The 21,890-nt window shown below is 50.6% G+C and overlaps 8 protein-coding genes across 8 annotated transcripts; 5 read left to right on the top strand and 3 right to left on the bottom strand.

Annotated features, from left to right (window-relative positions):
- Positions 1–635: 635 nt before the first annotated feature.
- On the top strand, positions 636–1,965 carry BDP81DRAFT_487616 (aromatic prenyltransferase; the record flags this gene model as incomplete). Its single annotated transcript, XM_060595226.1, has 2 exons — positions 636–1,768; positions 1,821–1,965. 2 exons carry the CDS (start codon positions 636–638, stop codon positions 1,963–1,965), a joined length of 1,278 nt encoding a protein of 425 aa, XP_060452257.1.
- Positions 1,966–2,313: 348 nt separating this feature from the next.
- Positions 2,314–3,729, bottom strand: BDP81DRAFT_414396 (MGT family glycosyltransferase). The gene has a single exon (XM_060589363.1). The coding sequence runs from the start codon at positions 3,717–3,719 to the stop codon at positions 2,406–2,408; it is 1,314 nt and encodes a 437-aa protein (XP_060452256.1). The 5' UTR covers positions 3,720–3,729; the 3' UTR covers positions 2,314–2,405.
- Positions 3,730–4,070: 341 nt separating this feature from the next.
- Positions 4,071–5,361, top strand: BDP81DRAFT_487614 (uncharacterized protein). The gene is made up of 4 exons (XM_060595225.1): positions 4,071–4,375; positions 4,439–4,619; positions 4,675–4,976; positions 5,036–5,361. The coding sequence occupies exons 1-4, from the start codon at positions 4,299–4,301 to the stop codon at positions 5,298–5,300; spliced, it is 825 nt and encodes a 274-aa protein (XP_060452255.1). The 5' UTR covers positions 4,071–4,298; the 3' UTR covers positions 5,301–5,361.
- A 166-nt stretch (positions 5,362–5,527) lies between these two features.
- On the bottom strand, positions 5,528–6,197 carry BDP81DRAFT_364159 (endoribonuclease L-PSP; the record flags this gene model as incomplete). Its single annotated transcript, XM_060586483.1, has 2 exons — positions 5,913–6,197; positions 5,528–5,844 (listed from the first exon to the last, which is right to left on the bottom strand). The coding sequence occupies exons 1-2, from the start codon at positions 6,022–6,024 to the stop codon at positions 5,528–5,530; spliced, it is 429 nt and encodes a 142-aa protein (XP_060452254.1). The 5' UTR covers positions 6,025–6,197.
- A 545-nt stretch (positions 6,198–6,742) lies between these two features.
- Positions 6,743–7,161, top strand: BDP81DRAFT_414395 (uncharacterized protein). The gene has a single exon (XM_060589362.1). It carries the CDS (start codon positions 6,803–6,805, stop codon positions 7,052–7,054), a length of 252 nt encoding a protein of 83 aa, XP_060452253.1. The 5' UTR covers positions 6,743–6,802; the 3' UTR covers positions 7,055–7,161.
- Positions 7,162–8,470: 1,309 nt separating this feature from the next.
- Positions 8,471–9,671, bottom strand: BDP81DRAFT_414393 (uncharacterized protein). Its single transcript, XM_060589361.1, has 2 exons — positions 9,235–9,671; positions 8,471–9,168 (listed from the first exon to the last, which is right to left on the bottom strand). Exons 1-2 carry the CDS (start codon positions 9,535–9,537, stop codon positions 8,665–8,667), a joined length of 807 nt encoding a protein of 268 aa, XP_060452252.1. The 5' UTR covers positions 9,538–9,671; the 3' UTR covers positions 8,471–8,664.
- Positions 9,672–10,810: 1,139 nt separating this feature from the next.
- On the top strand, positions 10,811–12,123 carry BDP81DRAFT_414391 (Endonuclease/exonuclease/phosphatase). The gene has a single exon (XM_060589360.1). The coding sequence runs from the start codon at positions 10,880–10,882 to the stop codon at positions 11,855–11,857; it is 978 nt and encodes a 325-aa protein (XP_060452251.1). The 5' UTR covers positions 10,811–10,879; the 3' UTR covers positions 11,858–12,123.
- A 328-nt stretch (positions 12,124–12,451) lies between these two features.
- On the top strand, positions 12,452–15,216 carry BDP81DRAFT_389030 (uncharacterized protein; the record flags this gene model as incomplete). Its single annotated transcript, XM_060587209.1, has 4 exons — positions 12,452–12,519; positions 12,584–12,840; positions 12,940–13,415; positions 13,732–15,216. The coding sequence occupies 4 exons, from the start codon at positions 12,452–12,454 to the stop codon at positions 15,214–15,216; spliced, it is 2,286 nt and encodes a 761-aa protein (XP_060452250.1).
- Positions 15,217–21,890: the final 6,674 nt, after the last annotated feature.

Here is a 21,890-nt window from a genome sequence, read left to right as displayed (position 1 = left end):
AGCTGCAAGCTAACGGCAAGGCAATCGTCCAACAGTTGTGCCAAGCCATGTAGAAAAAAGATAGCGTATGGAGTAGACTATACTCGTCGTATAATCAATTGTGATTAGCTCCAAGTATGGATTATAACTAATATATACCTGTTTCGCAACATCTCTATAACTACGGCACCTGGAGCGGGCACTTTGGCTTATCTCACCCCCACTTCGACCGTTTGATAACCCAGCCAGCCGGCGACCATCGACCTTGCAAACTGTGTTGCCATCATGGATCGTCCAGGATCCCCTGATCGGGTCAAGCTATCACGAAACTTCACAGGCCTATGCCACACATTTACCTTGTCATCCCACGAGTCGATGACTTTGAACCCCTGCCTCAACCTCCGCATCGGATGAACCAATGAGCTAGGCAAGAGTCGTCACCTACGGATAGACCCCGACGGTGAATTCGAGGGGATAGCAAAGATCTGGGAGCTGAGTAGCCACTGCAGCGGCTGTTGTCGCGGGGTTTCTGTCGCGGCATGTGATATAACACCAGCTCGATCGTCCAGGGGTTCTGCTGAACCGCCTTCGCCTTCGATCTTTACCTTCTTGTTTGCCCCAGTCACCACGTCCTGCGCCGCTGCAAAGCGTTCAATATGGGTGAAATGATCATGTCCAATGACCCCTGGGACTTCCTGAACTCTGTCTTGAGGTTCAGGGACGATGACTCCCAGTTCTGGTGGGACAAGACGGGACGCATGTTCTCCAAGCTCCTAAAGTACGCCGGCTACAGCGCAGCAGACCAGTACCGCGAACTCAACTTTTACTCTCTCTTCGTCGCTCCTGAACTCGGCCCTTCACCAGACTGCCACGGCAATGTTAGAAGATGGAGAAGCCCCGGTACACCAGACTCTACTCCCATCGACTTCAGTTGGGAATGGGGTCGCGACAATCAAGCCGTTATTCGCTACTCCTTCGAGCCCATTGGACTCCATGCAGGCACAGAGCTAGACCCTCTCAACAGACACGCAACAAACGACTGGATCTTCAAGCTCCAACAACAAAAGCTGGTTCCCAATCTGGACCTGGAGTGGTACAACCACTTCACAAGACAAATCCTGCCCCATGGCACCCGGACAAAGACCGTAGACTGCTTCATCGAAGAGACAACACCCAAGGCAGGCACTGTGGTGGCCCTCGACATCGAGAAGAGCGGTCCCGTCATGAAGATCTACATCTACCCAGGACTTAAGGCCGAAGAGCTCGGCATCACGAACCTCGAGCTAGTGGAGCAGTCTATCCGCAGCCTCCCGACCGAACAATTCCAATCACTCGGCGCCGAGCCACTCTTAGACTTCCTTAGGGAAGGCACAAAGAAATACAACTTTGAGACGGGCATTCTCGCCATCGACTGCCTGGCGCCGAAAGATGCTCGCATCAAAGTCTACATCAGAGCAAAGCACACAACCTTTGAGTACATGATGGACTGCCTGACCCTCGGAGGCAAGCTCGACATGTCGGGTGAGGCAATTGACGACCTCAAGGACTTTTGGAAGACCTTCCTCGCGGACGCACCGGATGTGCTCGATGATGAAGCCCCTGGACGTGCATCACCGGGCTTCTACTACACCCTCGGTTGCGGCAAAGCAATCTCACCAAAGGTGTACATCTCCCCCAATTACTTCAGCAAGAATGATATAGATGTCCTCGCCCGCCTTCGCAGTTTCTTCTCTACTCGTCGGTCGGACTCAATGATGGACAACTACGAACAAGCCTTGAGCGATATCTTGTAAGTCCCCCTCAACCTACACATCGATTGCAGTTGCTAACGAGTCTCTCAGTGGACGCAAAACTCTGGAATCTCGTTGCGGTAGCCATTACTACGTTGGATGCGCCTTGGCCAAGGGCCAGTTGAGGGTGGTAACATATCTCAGCCCTCAGTCTTTTGACTGCGAGAAGGACATGATTCAGGCTCGGAGGCCATGACAATGAGTAATGAGATGGTTGTTGCATAAGGTAGTGGCTTAGTTCTTCTTTGTTGCTTGATATCCGGTATAGTTCATGATGTTGGTCACTTGCATTTGCTCCTTATTCTAAAACAACTATTGTGATGAATCTGCGTGTCGTAAAGTCTGGGCTTTCCGTCGGGACGAATATTTGGTCCGTGTTTAGAAGTGGTGTTGAATTTGGTTTTTTAAACTTGGCGTTATCTGCACCATGTCAGCGTACAACGTGGTATCACTTCTTGGCAAAACCCTGACAAACAGAAAACTGACTGGGCTCGTAAATTAACACACATGTGATGCAAGCGAAATGGTACTTTACGGGAACAGAGTTTGCTGTCAGCCTGTCACTGCGCGGATTTTTAACTATCAATTCTTGGAGAGGATCTACGTCATTACTCTTTTCCTCGCCCGGGTTTGTCTCTATGTTCTTCCCGTCGAGGAGCTTAGCTTTACCGCCGCCTTTTCTAACAAATCACACGCCCTCTTGGCACCGCCTTGTGCGTTGAGCTCGTTTCCAATTTTAGTCGCATTCTCCTTGTAGCTTGTCTCGTTGAGTACTTTGTGAACCGCCTCGCGAACCTGGTCCACTGAGGGAGTGTCGGTCTTCAGATCAATACCTGCACCAACCCAAGTTACCCGCGCAGCTGTGTCCTTCTTGTCTTCCGAAGTTCCGGCGCAGACAAGAGGAACGCCGTGTGAAAGGGCCTGCGTCACGCTACCGTATCCACCGTTCGTTACGAGAAGGCGGCAGCGTGGAAGGAGGAGGTCATAGGGAACCCAGTCCGCAATGCGAACGTTATCTTCGACCTTAACCTTGTCGCGAATCTCGTCGGCGAGTTTTGAAGGCACAACCAGCAAATGGCTCTTGTCGTTCTGAAGCGCTTTGATGGCGGGTATAATGAGTGAGGTTGGGTCCATGGCAAATGTGCCCTGCGTGATTCCAATGATGGACTTGGCGTCGAGAATGTCTTGCCACCATGTTGGCACACCAACACTTGCACCTGCAAGACGCGTAACCAGAGGTCCGACATACTGAGCTTGGGGAAGAATAGGCTCGGGGCCCTTTTGGAATTCCAGGGAAGGACACGAAGCCTGGATGTGCAGGAAAGGACTGTAAGAATATGTGTCCGTGACTTTGAGGGCAGGCAGTCCAAGTTTCTCTCTCTCCGGGTTGATTGTAGGCAGCACCAGTTGTGGTTGACTGATGAGCAGTCCCAAAGCAGATTGAGCAGCATGCTCGATGGGCTCGGGCCCTATATCTGGCAAATACAACGGAACAACCCCTAGAGTTGCATACTGAGGAATCTCGCCTAGCTCGTAGAGCGCTGCAACGCCTTGAGGCAGAGCGTCGTTGAGAACAAAGTCGGGCTTGAAGGTCTTGAGGACACGGCGGATATCAGTGACCTGCGCCGTGACACGCCCTCGAAACATGATCTCTGCCGTCTCAGCCATATCTTTGGGTTCGGCGCCCTCCAAATTGCCATCTACTTTTACGACTTCCTCTGCAGCGACGAAGGTTGCCCCTGATGCAAGGACTCGCTGTTCCTGCGGCGCTATTGTCGTCCAAGCGACTTCGTGGCCACGCTCAACTAGCTCCCTGGCGACGGCTTGCATTGGCAAAACATGGCCGGTGGCGGAGAAGCAATGTAACAGGAACTTTAGTGATTGACGGGTTGTCGTGGCCGTAGCCGTGTCTGTGACCATGGCCGCTCCGTCTGATGTTGAGAAGTGCATCGTGTTGATGGGGGCGGTGTAGTTGGACAGAGCTGTTGGGAGGATCTGCTGAACTGGGTGATTGGACGAACACCTGGCGTATTCAATTGGCACTGCAGAACGAAACAAAGACACATAACTATTGCATCTAGCAGGTATTATGAACCTATCGATTTCCCTTGAACTCTAAAGCATCTGATTCGCTCATCCGCACCGATTTGTCAATACCACCATAACTGAGTGATAAGATCACCTGCAATCGGCCCATGGCAAGGATAATTCTAGATAGCTATCTTGACATTATCTTTGCAGAGCGCTAATTGAAAAGTGCCATGCGGGTCGAGATACGACGTTACAAACTCAATTATTACCCCGGACATTGGGAACCCACACGCATGAGTCGGCGAGTATCACGAGTCATTGACGTGTTGACGGAGTTGATAACGAGCCGGGGGCAGTTGGGGTAGGTAACCCGGCAGTTGCGATGGAGTCTATCAGCGGAGGGACATTTGGAGGTTACGAGTAAAAGGGTCAGCGACACCGCGCCGCTTGCACCAACGTACCAACAAACTTTACTGCATCCTTCACAGATCTATCAAAATGTCCCGAGCTGTCGATGTACTTCTCGCTCCCGCGGAAGGCCGTTCAATGAAAGTTATTGGACTCGGTCCTAGCCGGTAAGAAATAGAAAAAAAGCGCAACTTCTAGGTTTAGAATCATGCGGCTCATCTATTTACTAGTACTGGAACTCTCGGATTATGGCAAGCATTGAAGACTTTGGGTTACACCCCCTTCCATATCTCAGAGCTCTTGCCGTATGGCTTCCAGCAAATGAGGGCACTTCAAGAGGCTATCATCGCCAATGACAGCGACAACCCATTTCAACGGGCCGAATTTGACAAGCTCTTCGCCGGTTACGACGTAAGTTGAAATGTTTTGTCAGCTAACCAAAAAAGACTTCATCTAATGTCGTTAGTGTATTGTCGAAAGCCCTTGCTATCTTTGTCCAAACATCATCAAAGAGTACTTGGAAGACCCAGATGTCAAGTTCATCTTGACAGAGCGTACACCAGAGTCTTGGGCTAAATCAATTGCGGGATCCCTCGGGGCCTACCATGCAAAGCTCGCGAAGCCGCCTTTGTCAATCGCTAGGTACTTTGACAGTTTCATCTGGGAGCTGACTGCGCTGTTCAAAGCCATGACGCACAGATGGTCTGGTGGACTGGAGCCCAGTGACCCTGGTTTCAATGAAGCGCTGTCCAAGAGCTATGTTGAGTAGTAAGTCATGGCCTTGAGCTCTCGAAATTACGACAAGCAAATTTTAACGGTTGCGATAGCCTAGAGAGCGTAAAAGCTCTTGTGCCTGCTGACAAGCTTCTGGTCTTGAATCTTGAAAAGGGATTCGGCTGGGAAGAGATCTGCATATTCTTGGGGAAAGACGTTCCGGAGGAACCATACCCGCTCATCAATGCCATGTCAGACTTCCATGTTGCCGCAGAGATGGTGGTATCTCCCGCAATCAAGAAGACGATGCGGATTCTCACGTCGTCAGCAGTTGCCATTGCTGGTGTCGGTATTTGGTATTGGCAAAGGAGGAGGTAGCGCTAGGGGTCTAAACCCGAAAAATCATTTGCAACAATTTTGTAGTCATAAATGCTTCAACAGATACCCTTAGCATGGGTGCTTGATGTCCCAGTTCAGAAACCCGCGCCCAGAGGATCCAAGGCCACTATCCAAGGGGAATCGTGACTGCAGCCAGTTCAAAGTTGTAGTGAACAAAATCATCATTTTCCTGCCTTGTCCAAATATCTACAACAGTCAAGATTTGTTCATGAGCCTATCCGGCCCTGAGGATCGTAGGCTGAAACTTCAACTTCGAGACGCATACCAGGCTGGCCAAGCTTTGAGGCTCCAATACCTGTAAGAATCGGCGCATGGTTCGGAGCCCATTTTTTCATGTTCTCTACCATTTGGCCAAGGCCATCCTCACTCCAGGCCTCGTCGAGGGCATACAAGCGGATGCGGAAAACTTGGGACCATCCTTGGCCGCCGGCTTCCTCCAGGGCGATATTGACGTTTGCAAATGCGTGGTCGATTTCCTGCATGAGGTCACTGGGACCCACTCCAGTTTCTGGGTCCCAGCCTCCTTGAGTTTGAGATTAGAGTCAGCGAGAGTTTAGACAACTAAAGTAATCATCTTAAACTTTTACTTACCCTGGCCGGATATTTCAATGTTGTCTCCAACCCGGACTGCTTGGCTGTAGTGCATCTCCCGTAACAACTTCTCGCCGTACTCTTTGTACGAGAAATATTTGAGACCCGACATCTTGATTTTAGCGGAGTATTTAAGTAGTTGCGGCAATAGGAGGAAGCTGATGTGGTCCGTGGAGGAAAACAGAATCAGATAGGTAAGGTGGTACTTAGTAGAAAGATTGATTTATCGTTGTAACAACTCGCCTTTCAGGATAACTTGAAGAAACTGCCTAATGCTGCATGATGTATCTTAGTCTCTTTGATACTCTGGCACATGGTCCTTAAAAAGGTTTTAAATCATTTCGTTCTAACTTGCTGCCGTGTTCTCTAGGGTGCACTGCCCAATTCACTACATGTGCGCTGAGCATCGTAAGTTGAAGCTTACACCGTTTGTGACACGGCTTAACTCTCGTAGCCGGCTTAGTAATGATATGAATACTTGGCTTGCTGACGACTGTTGCGCCAAGCACACCTCCTCCAATTCGATGCAGGTCCAGTGTTGGTTGCACCTGGACAAGCTTGGTGCTGAGAAATTGGCGGTGGACGACTAGCCAAGAATTACGTCTTACTAATATTGAGGGACGATGGTGTATCAGACCTTTAAGACTCCCCTGAAACCCGGGCACCATCTCAGTCCGATTTCGTCTTGTGGCGAAGCCAAGCAGCGAAGGAAGCGAATGCCAAGACAATTTTCAAAGCAGCCTGCGGGTCACCTATGGGCGTACAGTAAGATTCGAAATCGGTTTCCAGGTTTGTAGACAGAAAATCTTCTACGCACAGACATTTGTGGACCCCCGTTGCTGACGAGCTACTTGACGACATCTAGAGGTACATTCTCTGCTGACTTCCACATGAAAGCCAGAAATCGCTTCACACTGTACCTCTTGTTTATACCCCTTTTGCACAACTATGAAAGCCACATTCATCTGAACAAATGCAGCCATATATTTATGCAGCCTTGCTTTGCCTCCTTGATTATATGCACAAAATACATAACAGGTCTGCTTCTTCCTGTTACTTATCCTCCTTCCAGAGGCAGTTCTCTGAACTGGCTTCAAGCCTGGATTAGCTTACGGGCTCACCATATAGGGTTTGATGCCTAGTTTTCGTGTCAGTAGCAGTGCGTCAGCTATAATGGCTCCGGCCAGCCAGCTGATTGTTACGAGCAGGTCAAGGCAACCAACTGTGGCACAAAGCAAAAGCTTCGATAATGATGACTCCGTGTTACGACCCAACATGCATAACGAGGCCAGGGGGCCCGCCCCGCAGGCCTGCGGCGGCTATCTACTAGATATATGCAGAGAACCCGGGAACTCAAGTGACTCCTCACGGAACGGAAGAACTATAGAACAAGTCACGTGACGATTAGGAAAGTAAGCATACGATAAGGTAATCACAGTAATGTTACGGCCAGCTAGTCGTAGGGGTAGTTTGCAGAAGTTGAGGCTGCGGAACTGGTAACAGTAATCGTAGTCGGGGATAGCTTCAGGGAAGCTATGTCTGTCAATCGTAAGGGTAGGTAAGGCTTCGGTGATCAATCGTAGTCTTGTCAAGGTAGTAGCTGAAAGCGGATGTTAATCCTGATACGAAGTTAATTGCTGAAGAAGCTATGGAAAGTCTGTCCTAGAGCCCAGCTCGAGTCCATCCTTATATACAAGTCCGATCCTAACTGAACAGTGCTGAACAGTCCACTTTGTCTGGATATGTTGGATATGCCGAATATCCAACATATCCTTGACTCGGTTGGATATGTCGCATATCCAACATATCCTTATCCCTTATCATATCTCTTATCATCACGTGACTTGTACCATAGTTCTTCCGTTCCTGGGGTTTCCCCAATGTTCCGTCCCGTCCTGCATATATGATGCGCCGTAGCCGCTAGGCGTCAGCGGGGCACGCCCTGGTCTTCATGTTGGGTCGTAACACATGTATGCGAGCTTTGCTACCTACGAATGTTGTCATTCTTCAATCTTGGCGACATTCCTTAGGCAGTATAGAATTCGACGGTCAATTTCCGGCTTACATATTTTGAACAGGAGGGTAGACGCATTCAAGTGTATGACACAACAGTGGGCCGCTCAACAAAAAGTACCTTAGCTCTATTCCAACTATTCCTACGGACACTGCTACCAATCATGCTACCATTATTGCTATTGTTACTACGACTGCTTTTTATTTCTAATTCATTCTCCTCAGAGTATACTTAGAAAAGTACAGAACGGGAATAATAATAAGGTAGGAGTGGTAACAATAGCAATAACAGGAATGGTAGAAACAGAGCTCGGGGAATTTAGAGACATCCCATTTTGTCACCCACTTGACATTGCAGCAATCCTCCCAGATCTTGTTCATTTCTCAATGCTTGTCCTACGTCGCTTCCGTCAGGGAGATGGCTTGGCTAAGTCGGTTGGGATAGTGAGACATGGTTTCACCTCTTGGGTAGAAGATCTGCCTTTCACGGGCCGAGCACTGGCGCTGAGACCTTGTGATCGTGGCGCAATCAACACGGCCAGGAGTGGATTTGTAAAGGTTTCTGTCATTCCGAGTAAGAAGCTAGCGGCGCCCCATAGATCACATACAGCGTGAGGAATCTGAGCAGGCGCTATCGGCGTAATACGCCGGCCCTTTCGTCCTCATCTCGACGATGTGGCCCGGCCCCGAAACAACCTTCGGCGTCCAAGGTAATCCTGACGCAGAGTTTGACCAAATATCATGTCCAGGACCTCCAGATTTTCATAAACGCCAACGCGATACCAGAGGCAGCTACCGGCACGACCAGATACCTCGCCGCAGCCATCAGTCCTCTCCTCACCTCCCTCCGTTGGAAATTATTCATCCACAGCTCGAATTCTTTACCATCATTAAGATGCGGAAAAGCCTTTTCCGGTATTTCCTTATCGAGGAACTTGCACAAAGGCTCCCACCCAGACCCAAGCTTGTACTCCAAGAGACGGTCCTTAGGGACAAGCTCCCTAATCTTCTCGGAATGTTCCTGGCATATCATCTTGGCGTTCCTTTGCCATTCCGCTTGATTCTTACATCGAAATATTGCGTATTGTAGATCCCGCGTAACAGTGACGGGCTTCAGAATTTGGAGAGGCTCAATGAGATTGAGGACAGCCCACATCTTCCAGGTAAAGAAAGACCTGATGACACCTTCGTCATATGACTTGTACCACTTGTTCGAATCTCGATCGACAAGCGCAACTTTGGCCTAGATAGGGAGGTAAGCCAGTTGATCCTTGGAGTTACAAGTAGTAGCTAAGTAGATGTGGCTCACCTCGGGATAAGTTTTGAGAAGCTCCTCCACAAAGCCAATCGCTGGGTTATCTGAGACGACAGCCCAGTCTCCCACTAAATCATCAAAATCTTCAGCTGTGAAGGGCTTGCCCTTCCCGTAGTACTTGGCTTGCACTGCATCGAACCAGCGGAGATGATCTTCAGGTCTCTCAATATATACGAATCCGTGGTAAGTAGGCATTCCAAGCTCTTCGTATGCAGCCTTCATGAAGAAGCTACCGGTCCGAGGTAGACTCATGTGCAATACTTGAACGTTGGATTTTTTAGCCATGCTGGAACTCATTTGTGACCGAAATTGACAAGAGAAAGAAAATACTCGAGAATGTAAATTTCAAGACTTTGGGGAAGTAACAGCTTTTTATGTGAAGCTTCTGCGCCGCTGCCTATTGCCCATATACCTTTGTAAGCTGGCTGCAGCCCGAAATTCCTGTGATGATAAGACCATGGTTTTCTGTGCGCCTACAGGCGTCGGGTGACCTTATCTTTGACATTCGTTCCCAGTCCAGATTCAAGTGTGTTTCTACAGTTGTTCCGTCCAATCATAACAAGTCAACCGTAAATATCGTGACGAATTATGTCAAGTCTTCGACGCCAAAGCGCTTAATATTATGCATGTCGCCATTTATGTCAACTCGACTACACTTACTCTGCATGATTGAATTTTCGAGCCTCGAGTGCACTGGGTTCATTATCGCGTGCACTGATTTATTTACTAGTAGTTATGTGAGATATTTGGGAGCTTAGAAGGGGGGAAGGAAGGGGATTTGAAATCTAGATGCGGAAAACAATGTGATAGTTAATCATATTTATAAAATCAGATCGTCTCGATTTGCGACCTTGTAAACCACACAAAATAATTACATGTACTTTTGATCGGTCTCTTCTACGCAATAGAAAACGGCTGAGCCATCAAATCAGACGTTAAATTAATTACATGGCTTTCTTTCTGGTTGGACTGCGGCCAGCATCTAGCAACCTAGTATTTATTAGTACATTCGTTGACGGCCGTTGGTAGAAAATCTTCCGCGGCGGCGCGCCTGCTCCACATAAGAACCTGTTGGAACAGCAAAGGCTGATAAGGAGTAATGGGAAGGTACCATGGGCTGGCTGGCACCTGCCCTGGGCGAAGTGGGACAACTGGCTTAGTCATCACGGCCGGATAAAAGGTGGGACAACCACCCAGGCCGTCACTACCTACTTCGACCGACTCCTGCCTACAGTGTAAGATAGAAGAACAACAAGACAAGAACAAGCAATAGGATCACCAACAGACGAGTGATAATTGCTACCACTATTTGTCGTATACGACCCCGTGAACCAACAGAACCTTTTATTACCAGCAACCAAATCTAATGGGTATGCTCCTTACCTTCCAGTTAAAGAAGTGTCTACCTACCTACCAATGTGAAGTACGTTGATACTTTACCTTGGTAGTTTCTTTGCACGTGACTTGAAACCCTCCGGCAACCTTGTTGCCTAGATCGCAGCTAAATTAGACACTGGATGACTAAGTCCCCGTCCAACTACAACGTTCTCAACATCCCACGCGTGTTTCACCTTATTCTTGCCTTCTTCGATCGCTTTAATCTCACAGCATCACCAATAGAGAGAAATACGGACCCATTATGTCTTCGTCTCCCACACAGCAAGACGCGGAAGAACCCACACCGATCGCGCAGTCATGGCATCAATACGAGTCAACGACTAATTCGTGGGAGACAGTCGAAAACCACGACATCAATAATCCTCCACCAACCCCACCCCAGAATACTACCGATTTAAGTCCTCGTTTTGTTCTTGCCACATGGAACGTGGAGGCATTTGATCGAGAACCTGCCCGCCGCATCATCGCAATTTTCGATCATCTCATCAACCATTCACCCTCGCCCGATGCTATTTTCCTCCAAGAAGTGTCGAGACCAATGCTGAGTGCGTTGCTGACCAACGACACAGTTCGCGAGAATTGGATCTCTAGCGAAAAAGACTCAAAGAACTGGATCGGCGCTCCCCTCACGGCTTTCGCCACCATGACTCTTCTATCAAAGGCCAAATTTGGTCACGTTGGGAAAGCGGCTTTGGCGGGTCTCGGACGGGTTTCGCGGATCAAGTATCGATCTTTCTACAGACGGGATGCACTATGCAGCGAGGTGCTTGTGCCATCACCGCAATCGGGAACCCAAACGACCACATACAAGCGACTTCAATTGGTCAACGTGCATCTGGACTCTTTATCCAACGGGGCGGCATGTCGTCCAGCTCAACTACAGTGTGTTGGATCACTTTTGCATGATGTCGGTCACGGGCTGGTAGCGGGAGACTTCAATCCTGTCACTCCACATATCGATGCAAGCCTGGTAGAAGACAACGACCTCCTCGACGCGTGGAAAGAGCTGAAAGGCGAGGAGACTGGGTACACATGGGGGGTTGACGGCACCGAAAGGTTCCCTGCAAATCGGATGGACAAAGTCGCCATGGTGGGGTTGAGTCCACTGCATATCGAAGTTTTGCATCCAATGCAATTACTTTTGCCTGGCGAAGATAGATCTGTTTCTTGGAGCGACCACTCGGGGCTGAAGTGTACTTTCACCCTTGCCTCACCTTAATGATTCAAATCACTAGAACTGAATTGATACGAATAGTCTAGATGTTTGATACCATCTTCGTAGAAAGTCCGTCTCTCGTCGTTAGTGTGTCGTCATAACACTGGTCCTGGTGCTCCAGCTGTGTCAGCGCTAGCACCGATGTCAGCAATAGGCAATGTAGCTGCCTAGTGACCCCCTCGCAAGGAGACGACGAGCTATCACAGAAGCCGCATGCTCATTGGTTTACCCCAGTTTTCCTATGGAAACTCTTCGCTCCTTACTTCGACCTGTAAATTCTTTGATTATTCTCACACAGCTTTTGCACAATCAGTTTCAGTTGATATTGAAAAGGCCGGTGCTAGCCACGACAAATGCGGCAGCTGATTGTTTTGGGCGACTCGATCCATTGGAATACTTCAACATCGTGCGTTTGTCTCGTCATGGAACATCTTCCGATTCCCCGCGACCCAATCAGTGGGCACCAAACAATTTCACGAACCTGGACCTTTCCTCAATTATCCAACGCAGCATGGCGAGGTTCTTAACGCACATTATCCACATGTTCCCACTCAAGCCGATGCCCTTCAAGGGCGGTTCAAAGCCGGAATATCGCATATGCAGGTCATTGACTATTACCAAGGCTGGCTGCTCTACTCCTTGATACAAGAGTTCCTGGGAGGCTTGTACAAATGGCAAAATTAAAACATCTTGGAAGCACGACAATCAAGGAAATCTCGATACTGTCAGCCTGTCTACACGGACTTTGCACGAGGACCTTGCAACATTACGCGCGAGTGGTCCGCTGGCATCCATCCGACCTGACGACACATATGAAAAGCACCTCAAAGAATGCTTGGATCGGGCATTCGAGGCCTTTGATGAAATCGAGTTCAGGTTTCCAGGCTTCTCAGCGGCATTCGCCGAGGAATTTTTGTGCCTTGCCAGCTTAGCTGAGACATTAGACTCTGCGGTCCAGACTGCCCTTATCCACGGACCAGTCGCCGGTAAGTCACACGTCCTCCAGTGCCCTGTTGAGCTGATCCCAGTGGAAACCGGCAAGGTCCATGCCCCAGAGCTAATGCTGATGTGACCTCTTCACACAGAAATGGACCAACGTGTACAGCACTTCCCGGAGTCCGCCAAGCGCTCCTGGTTCTCCAAGTTCGCCTCCTTGCTTGATCTGTCTTCGGGAGACAATAAGCTCGCGGTGATCAAAGCTGGCTGGTGCCCTGGAGACATCACTAAGATCGGCGACAGCTTCAACACCATCGCCACCTTCTACTACTTCAGCAAGTTCAAGGCGGACCCAACCGTAGCGGACTTGCACGAAAGATGCCCCGAGTATGGCTGCGGCCTCAGAATACCAGCAGAGCCTAAGCACATGAGCGAAGGTTGCGACTGCCCGGGAATGGTTTCATTCGACGAGGAGGATCTCATAGAAATCTACCAAAAGGGCGATGTTCCTTGTTTTTGCATTGGAAGGCTTGAAGAAGGCAGTCTGGGTATTGCTTTGAGTTCCTGCAGCATCGACGAGGAGTCACAGAAAGACTCCGATAATCACTATGTCGCTCTCTCGCACGTATGGTCAGAGGGGATGGGTAATCCGGCGGCGAACGCCTTACCCTTTTGCCAGCTGACTTACGTACAACACTGGGCGATGATGGCATATCAAGTTGTGGAAGAGAAAGAAACAGACGGGTCGAAGGATGGCAGCGGCATCTTGATCCAGACGAAACCAAAAATACGCCAGCTCAATATCTGGATTGACACTATAGTCTATGTGTTGCCCAGCGACTCCAGGATACGGAAAGAATCTTTGTCTCTCCATGATGCGAGAAATTTACTCAAATGCCAATGTTGTAATGGGGAGAAGCGCAGTGCTTGAAGCTTTGAAGATAGGCGACATTGTACGGGATCCCTCCAAAGGGGTGATGGACGTTGCAGCGCAGGTTTATCTGTCTCCATACATGCGCAGAATGTGGACACTACAAGAGGCAGTCCTAGCAGGAGCTTCCAGAGCTCGAGGTATTGGCGACCGGCTTTGTCTGTCATTCGCTGATGGCATTCTCTCGCTTGAGTCAATCATCAACCTTCTGAAGCAAGCACCGCGACAAGAAGCCGTGTTGGCATACCGCTTCATGGCGGAGTTTCGCGACCTTAGCACTCACATGTGGCAGCTGGGGGACGATGATGACGACAAACTGGTGAAGCACAGTCTCAAAGGATTCGACTTCTTCTTGAATATGCTCACCGTTGCCTTGAAGTACCGCAACGTCACAGTTGCGTCCGACGAGGTGATTTGCCCAGCTACGCTGCTCAACCTGCGTATCAACAGCACAAAAGGAGTAGTACCTCTTATTGGTCACGGAGAGACTCCCGAGGAGGGCATGTGTGAGTTGTGGCGGAGGCTCCAGGCCCTCGGCGGCAGTCTGCCATCTGACATTATTTTCTCGTCTATCCCGCGAGTCCAGGTACCGGGATACCGCTGGGCTCCCGCAACTGTCGTCCAGTACGCAAAACACGGCGATCTCTATGTTTCTCATTCCAGTGCTTATCCGGCGAAAATCACCGACAAGGGTCTACACGTGAGGCTTCCTGGGGCGCGACTCACCAGGCCGGCTGCCACTGCTGGTACACTCGGCAGGTTATTACCAAAGGTACTAGTGAACGACGGGAAACAAGCCAATACGGGGGACGAAGCTATGCCCCCTTCGGTATTCATGGCAAAGCTACAAACAGATGAAGGTGGATGGTTTGCTGTCAGAATCCATCACGTTGACAATGAGACCCAAGAGTCCGGATCTGTACATGAAGGAGCACGCTCCAATACAGATCACAGACCAAGCCTTTTTCGACTTCTCAAGAGTAGGTCTGCAGCGCTGATATACCAAAACGCCAACATCAGCGGGCCAGGCCTGCTCGTTTCCATCGCCACGCCACCATCAGATCTGAGCTCTCTCGACATCCTGAGTCTGAATCCGGAGCCCTTGCAGACTACAAGCGATTTCCCGGTGAAGATAATGCCACTGAGCGGCGGTGCCTGCGTCATTGCCGAAGCAGCCAACACCTGCGTCGAAGAGCTGAATCGGGCTGTGGTGGCTGAATCGAGACAGCGGGGAGGCGAAAATGCCGTTAACAATGTCTGGGAGAATACGGCTGTCATTACCGAGCTTTTCAAGCAAACGGCCGAGAGAATTGTGGAAGACTCCGGCACAACCCTGAAAGAAGCCTTGTATTTCGAGGTGTTGTCCAGCAAAGCCTCTGCCACTTATGAGGCCGCAATTGAGCGCTTCATGCAATACGTGCGCCAGGTGGCGTCTTTTGGCGGCGGTATAAGGTGTGAGGCTTATCCAGAGGACCAAGACTGGTATGTGGATTGATCCTGGCCAGGGTCGAGGTTGGGCCCTCGCGGATTGGTGCATTAATTGTTACTGCTTCATATTAGTCACCAGAGCTTGAGTCCCTTCTTATTGGATGAAGTTGCGATTGAATGGCTGTAAAACACATGTGCGGAAGGTGACGGTGTCGAAGAGGGTCCCTTCGCGGGCGTTGAACCTGAGCTCCAACTCGATCTAGCCTCGACGCAAAGATTCACTCTTTGAATCTGGACTTTCCAAGCATTTTGGGTAACCCAAGGTTCCGAGTGGGGAATTCAGAATTCGACCCTGAGTTGGCTGAATCACAAATGGGAGTGTCTCTTGTATCCCTGTCTTGAGTAGCTCGTTGTGGCTTTGAGACAACTAGATAGCCGAGGGCAATGGCCGGCCTGCGGGGCCACGGACGCTTCCTCCGTATCTTTCTACTTTAAACATGCTCATGACGTTTATTCACGGAAACAGGCACGACAGGCAACCTCAGTTGAGACACGGGTGGCTTGGCAGACCGGCGAGATTGGATCGCATGCTCGATCACGATCGGGAGAAGCTTGCACAGCATTGTGACAACTCAATGCATACAACATTTGACCGCTGTCCGTACTTTGGGTGAAAAGCCGTGGTTTTCAAGCCTTCACTATGATAAATCATTCTATTACAAGCCAATTGACTTAGGGGTGTGAAGAGAGGGGCCTTGAAATGCAAACTCCTCGCCGTTCGGGGCGTTCGGCGAGAACACCCCTCATATCCCGACTGTCTGGTGCTTGTTACTGTGTTACACGCGCCTTTGAGACATCCAAATGTACGAGTCATCCGAGTTATCCGCGGAAACCTTTTTAACAGTCATACAGTCAACACCTCTCTCAACTCACCCTCAATACCCCTTTATGCCCTTCATAAGTAGGGACCTCGATCGCAACCAGCCATGCAGTAGCTACCGCCTCAACCGGACGTCTCGGTAGCTCGTGCTACACCCATAGCTTCCATGTAAGGCGCATTGGAATCCGACCTACTTCTTTCATTTCGTAACACAAAGCACTCGCATGGAGTATTGGCGGGCCGCCGAGCCACAAGAGCTTCCATTTTCTGCGCCCTAATTCAATCGGTTTGCCCAATGAGGATATCATGTAGGCGATCAAGTCGAGACACACTGATCCGGGTCTTGAAGATAACATCGCACGTACATTCCTGTCATTTTGAAGAATCTCTCAACAGTCAATTGACATTGACCCCATTGTTCTCTTTGCTATGGAAACGGCTGCTTGGAGCCCATCTGCAACCGGATAATCAGATAGCAAAGACTTGGCGGTAGAGGATTAACATGTCGTTACGGTCGAGATGGTCATAGACTCTCCGCCTGGACTCCTCCGGATCGATTTGAACGCATGTAGAATGGTCCTTTCGACGATCGTTCTCTATGAAGTGATATCTGCTGCCATACTTGTTGATTTCTATTGTTAATGAAGGAAACGTGTTGCTCTGGTCACCGAAGAGTGCTCCTGGGAAGATTGTTGGAAGTTTCCCTACCTTGCGCCCATCAAGGACCGAGCCTTGGGGCATTGAACACCCAGTTCGTGACCAAACATGTCGAAAATGCCAAGCTTATGGAGGCTCATCTTGCCATCGCTGCTACTAGGGGGCAGCAGTCTGGCACAGCCGTGCCTTGAGGCACTCAACAACGACCAGGTCGACGCGTGTGTGTGCTACTCTCTGGAGTACATCGTCAGTTATGTCGCCTACATTGCTGTTTCTACGTCATACACATCAAACTGCGAGGCTCTCCCCACGATCTCGGCTACCACATCCGCTGCCCCCCAGCTTTTAGGGAGCAATCCCGCAGGGGGCAACTATTCAGGGTACGTGACAATTAGCAATGGCGTTTACACGGGCACAGATATCTTGGCCGGGCCGACTACGAGGGCAATTCTGGGACTTGATGGATCAGGGACACTGGTAGTGGAGGATCCGCCCTCGTATACGACGGTTTCTCGAACTGGTACGGCAACTATCGCCCCTGGATCGCTTCCGAACTTGGTCAACTCGACGAGTTTCCTGACTACGAACCCCATTACGGCACCGCAAACTATTTTTGTCGCCAACCCCACGCCGGGGGCTTCCATAGCTTCTCGAGGAACTGTGGTCATCGCGGTGCCTGACCCGCGATTATACAACACAAGCACACTCGCTTACTCTGGGACCGATCCCCTGGGCGCAGCCCGAACGACCATTTCGACTATTGCTGAGTCTGGCTTCGTACCTGGCACCTATGTTGTCGCTGTCGCGACGACAACAGTACTAGATGTGTCCTACGATGTTTCTACCGTTGCGCATACTGGAACAGCCGTTCTTTCGGGTCCAACGGTAGTGTCAGTTATTCAGCCTACAGATGGAAGCGGTAGAGGGACCGTGGTCATTGGAGTTCCTCCAACCGGGGTTCCTCCTCCTCAAGTGACGTCCATTGTTCCATATGAGGGCACGAATTCTATTACAGGACCGACGACGATACTCAACAGGCCCTTCGATGGTACCTTGCCTGGAATCCTCATAGTCGGACTGCCACCAGCATCCTTCATCACCCAGACTGTGCCATTCACGGGCAAAGAGGTCCTTACAGCCCCGATAACTATCTCGATAGCACCGCCCAGTGGCTCTCAACTCGGTACCGTTATCATCGGAAGTCCATCAGCTACATTTTTGGCCAGCTTCGTTCCTTTTACCGGGTCTGCCCAGGAGACACTGTCTGTGATCCAGCCTACAGGCACATCTCCAGGAGTCGTGATCATTGGGCAGCCTGTAGATTCTGATCCAGATCTCGAGGATCCCACATCTACGACTTCAGCGCCTCAAGTCACGCCAACGCGATACGTCACGTCAATTGTGACCTACACTCCCGCCTCAGATGCTCCCAACACACCATCCACTTTGGCTGTCATAGACAGTACGGTTATTATTGGGTTGCCCCGGATTATATCTCCAGCTGCGACTGGCTCAGACTCGTTCATCACTTCGGCGAGAAGAGGACCCTTTGTCACTTCCACTGTCGACTTCACTGAAGGCGTGGACTTGCCGACAACTGTTTACCCCGTAGGAACCGCTCCTGGAACGGTCTTTGTTTATGACTCATCGAGAGGCGGGGATTCGAGACCTTCGTTTGTCACTTCAGAGGTCGTCCTGCTGGGAACAGCAGCTGGCTCGGCGCCTACAACCATCTCCATTGTGCAACCAACAGATGGACTCCCTGGAACCTTGATCATCGGCAGGCCGGCCATTTTCGTGACTTCAACAGTCCCTTGGACAGGATCAGTTCCTTTGCCATCTAGGACAACAGTTGCAGTTGTGGCCCCTTCAGGAGACACCCCTGGAACGGTGTTTGTGGCAGATCCCACGACACTAGGTAGACAGTTTTCGACATCCTATTTCCGCCTGTCCGGTACCCAAGAAGAGGGCGCTGCAACAACGTTGACTCTGATCCCAGGCGAGGGCACTTCGCAACCCGTCATCGTCATTGGAGTCCCCGGTGACTACATTACTTCCACAGTGGACTTTAGTGGCACAGATATCTTGACGACGAGGACCACACTTTCGACTTTGCCGTCGAATGGCGTGGCACCAGGCTTCATCATCGTAGCCGACCCGCCAACCTCTGTATCTCCAGGAACTCCTGTGATAACAAATGGGGCCTCTGGTGGCACTCAGCCAGACTTCATCACCTCGACGGTGGTGTATGCGGGCTTGACTACATCTGTTCTGACTAGTGTCCCACCCTCAGGCTCCAACAGGGGTACGATTGTGCTTGCAGTACCCTCGGTGGCCTCGTCATTAAGAGCTGGGGGAAATCCCGCGTCGCAGGTGAACAATCCAAGCGTGGCTCTGGCCTCATTCGTCACTTCGACCGTAGTCAGTCTTGTCGGCTCTTCTGTTGGCTCGCGAACTACGATCTCAACTGTGACCCCTGACGTTGCGAATTCCATCCCTGGCACTTACATCGTGGCCTTGCCCAACGCCTACGTCACCTCCACTGTGCCTTGGACTGGAGCCATGCCCTTGTCGACCTTAACTACAATTTCGACCATATCACCTTCCGACTCTCAGCCGGGTGTTTTCGTTGTGGCTGCTCCGAATGCGATAGTCTCATCCACCCCACAGGCAGTGGGTAGTGGCACAGTCCCAAGTCCGGTTCCTGCGAGCAATGCTTCCCCTGGAGACTCAGCCACACCGCTTCCTGCCACACAACTACCAGATCAGACACTCTTCACAACCTCGACAGTTCTCTTGGCGAGCAATCTCGGAATTTCCTCAGCAACCATTTTGACTACCCTGCAAGCTGATCCGGGCTCACCATCCACGGTATTGCTTGGCGTTCCTGATCAAGTCGCAAGTACGGGGGCCTCCATCGCAGGAGAGACACAAGAGGCTACCCCTGATGTGAACGCTGGGTCTGGGTCACCTAGCAGCTCAGAATCTGCAGTCTCATCAACTTCATCGGGCAATTACATCTCGACAGCCACTCCCACTGAATCTTTGCCTTCGACAACCGCTCTCGCCAACTCCGCAGTCGGCTCCGTCGTCACTTCAGACATATTTTACAGTGGAACCAACTCATTTACCTCGCCCATCCCGCTGACTACTCTGCCTGCTAGCCTAGGCAGTCCTGCAACTGTGATACTGCTCCAGCCGTCATCGGCCATTGTATCAACTAGCAACTCTGCAGGTGGTTCCGGCTCTAATCCGCTGGCAATCGCTTCGTCGCTCACACCGAATAAATCACCTGCCCCATCTACCGTCGTCTTTGTTCAATCTGGGACAACGATTTTGTTGCAGGCTTTTTTTGTCACATCTACTCTAGATGCAGGCAGTAGCTTCTCGGAGGGATCTCAAGGACTTGTCCCCATTTCTACCATCCTACCGAGCGCAGGTCAACCAGGTACCATTTTGCTAGGACGGCCAGGAGCGACAGCCACATCGGCTCCGGATACAACCTCATCTTCGGGACTGGACCCAGAGGCTACACCTTTTGCACAATTATCAAGCTCAGTAGTTCCATCCGAAGCTTTTTCCACTCCTTCCCAAGCCTCAGGCCCGCAAGACCCTGCCCCGAGCTCGCAGACTGAATCAACCCCGACAACCAGCGCTTCTTCTTCTTTCAGCGGCACAGCTAGCACGGCGTTTGCAACTGTTGCCAGCACAGCTGTCCTTGCGGACTCCAGCACTAGTACTTTAGCTTCTTCTGGGCGCTTTTCAACCCAATCTCCTTTTGGCACAGCCCCAGACTCAGCAGTGACGACTTCTTTTACCACAGTCTTTGTCGACTACACAGGCACTGGAATCCCCAGCGAGTTCTTGACGCTCAGGACGACTTCGGGTACCGTAGTAGTTCAAAGACCACGACCTCTTACAACTGTGCAGACATTCATCCCTGGAAGCATCTCCACTGCAATTCTTACAATCATCCCATCAGGCACGGAGCCTGTCACCATCGTCTTTGGGATCCCATCGCCGGTGGACACAACACCCGTCACGGTGGAAACTCTGTCGAGCACAACCTCGGTCGCCTTACTCACTTCTGCGGACCCTCAGATAGCTATTAGCAGCACCACGAATACAGGAACGCCGGCATCTCAGCAGGATGTTCCAAGTCTGCCTATTTCCACGTCAACCCCCGCATCTATTTCGACTGACCCAAGCTCTCAAAGCTCATCTGGTTCATCATTTCCTGGAAGTACAACTTCGGTGGCTGTCAACCCAGGTCTTTTCTCTCAGGGGACTCTGTCCGCGTCGAATTCGGATTCGACCTCCTCGGCTTCGGAGGCGTCTGCTTCTGCGAGTCAGACTTCTACGGAGCTGATATCAGAATCGTCTCTCCAGATTCCAGCAACCTCTTCATATCAGTCTACTACCTCTGAGACTTTGGCCCCATCCGGAAGTTCTGGCACAGACTTTCCCGCACTTTCTGCGATCATTTCTCAAGTTTCCGGGGCTTCGACAGCCGCAGATTTGACCTTGAATCTGTCTTCATCTGTAGCAGCTCAGTCACAGCCATCCTCGCTGACTAGCTCGACGACTTCATCAACGGATGCAGACCCCAAGTTTTCGTCGGATCCCGTCTCCGGTCCAAGCAGCTCGTCTTCCGCCTCTGTTTTTCCGAACCCACTTGCTTCGCCCATGTCTTCATCTCAGAGCACCAGCACAGAGACCACTAGCTTGAGCCTGACTAGTGTAGACTTCTCCAGTTCAGTTTTATCCACAGGAGCTTCTGGACCATCCGACACCTCACTCTCAGACACATCCGCCCCAGCCTCATCGAGCACATCAATTTCGGTCACAGCTGACCAGAACCTGGTGAGCACATCATCTTCCGCCGAAACATCAACATCTTTAGAATCATCGCCTAGTTTATCTCAAAGTACTTTCTCCCAGGGAGCTTTGGTGTCATCAACGCCGGGTCCGATTCCTGGAAGCACGTCTAGTACAGAAACATCAACTACCAGTGTTCTCTCAGCAGTTCCAGGGGTACTTGCACCGGACACTTCGTCTCTGTTTGAGTCTACTGCTACAACATCAACATCTCCTAGCTCATCAGCAAGCATTCTACCCAATTCCCTTTCGAGCAGTGAATTGAGTAGCACTGTTGTACCCACTTCAGTGACAGGTATTCTGGGTCAATCAAGTGTTCTTCCTTT

The sequence above is a fragment of the Colletotrichum phormii genome (assembly GCF_030913505.1).
Source record: "Colletotrichum phormii strain CBS 102054 chromosome Unknown BDP81scaffold_1, whole genome shotgun sequence".
NCBI classification, from domain to species: Eukaryota; Fungi; Ascomycota; class Sordariomycetes; order Glomerellales; family Glomerellaceae; genus Colletotrichum; species Colletotrichum phormii.
The sequence above is the reverse complement of the archived record's forward strand: the minus strand, read 5'-3'. Positions and strand labels throughout refer to the sequence as shown.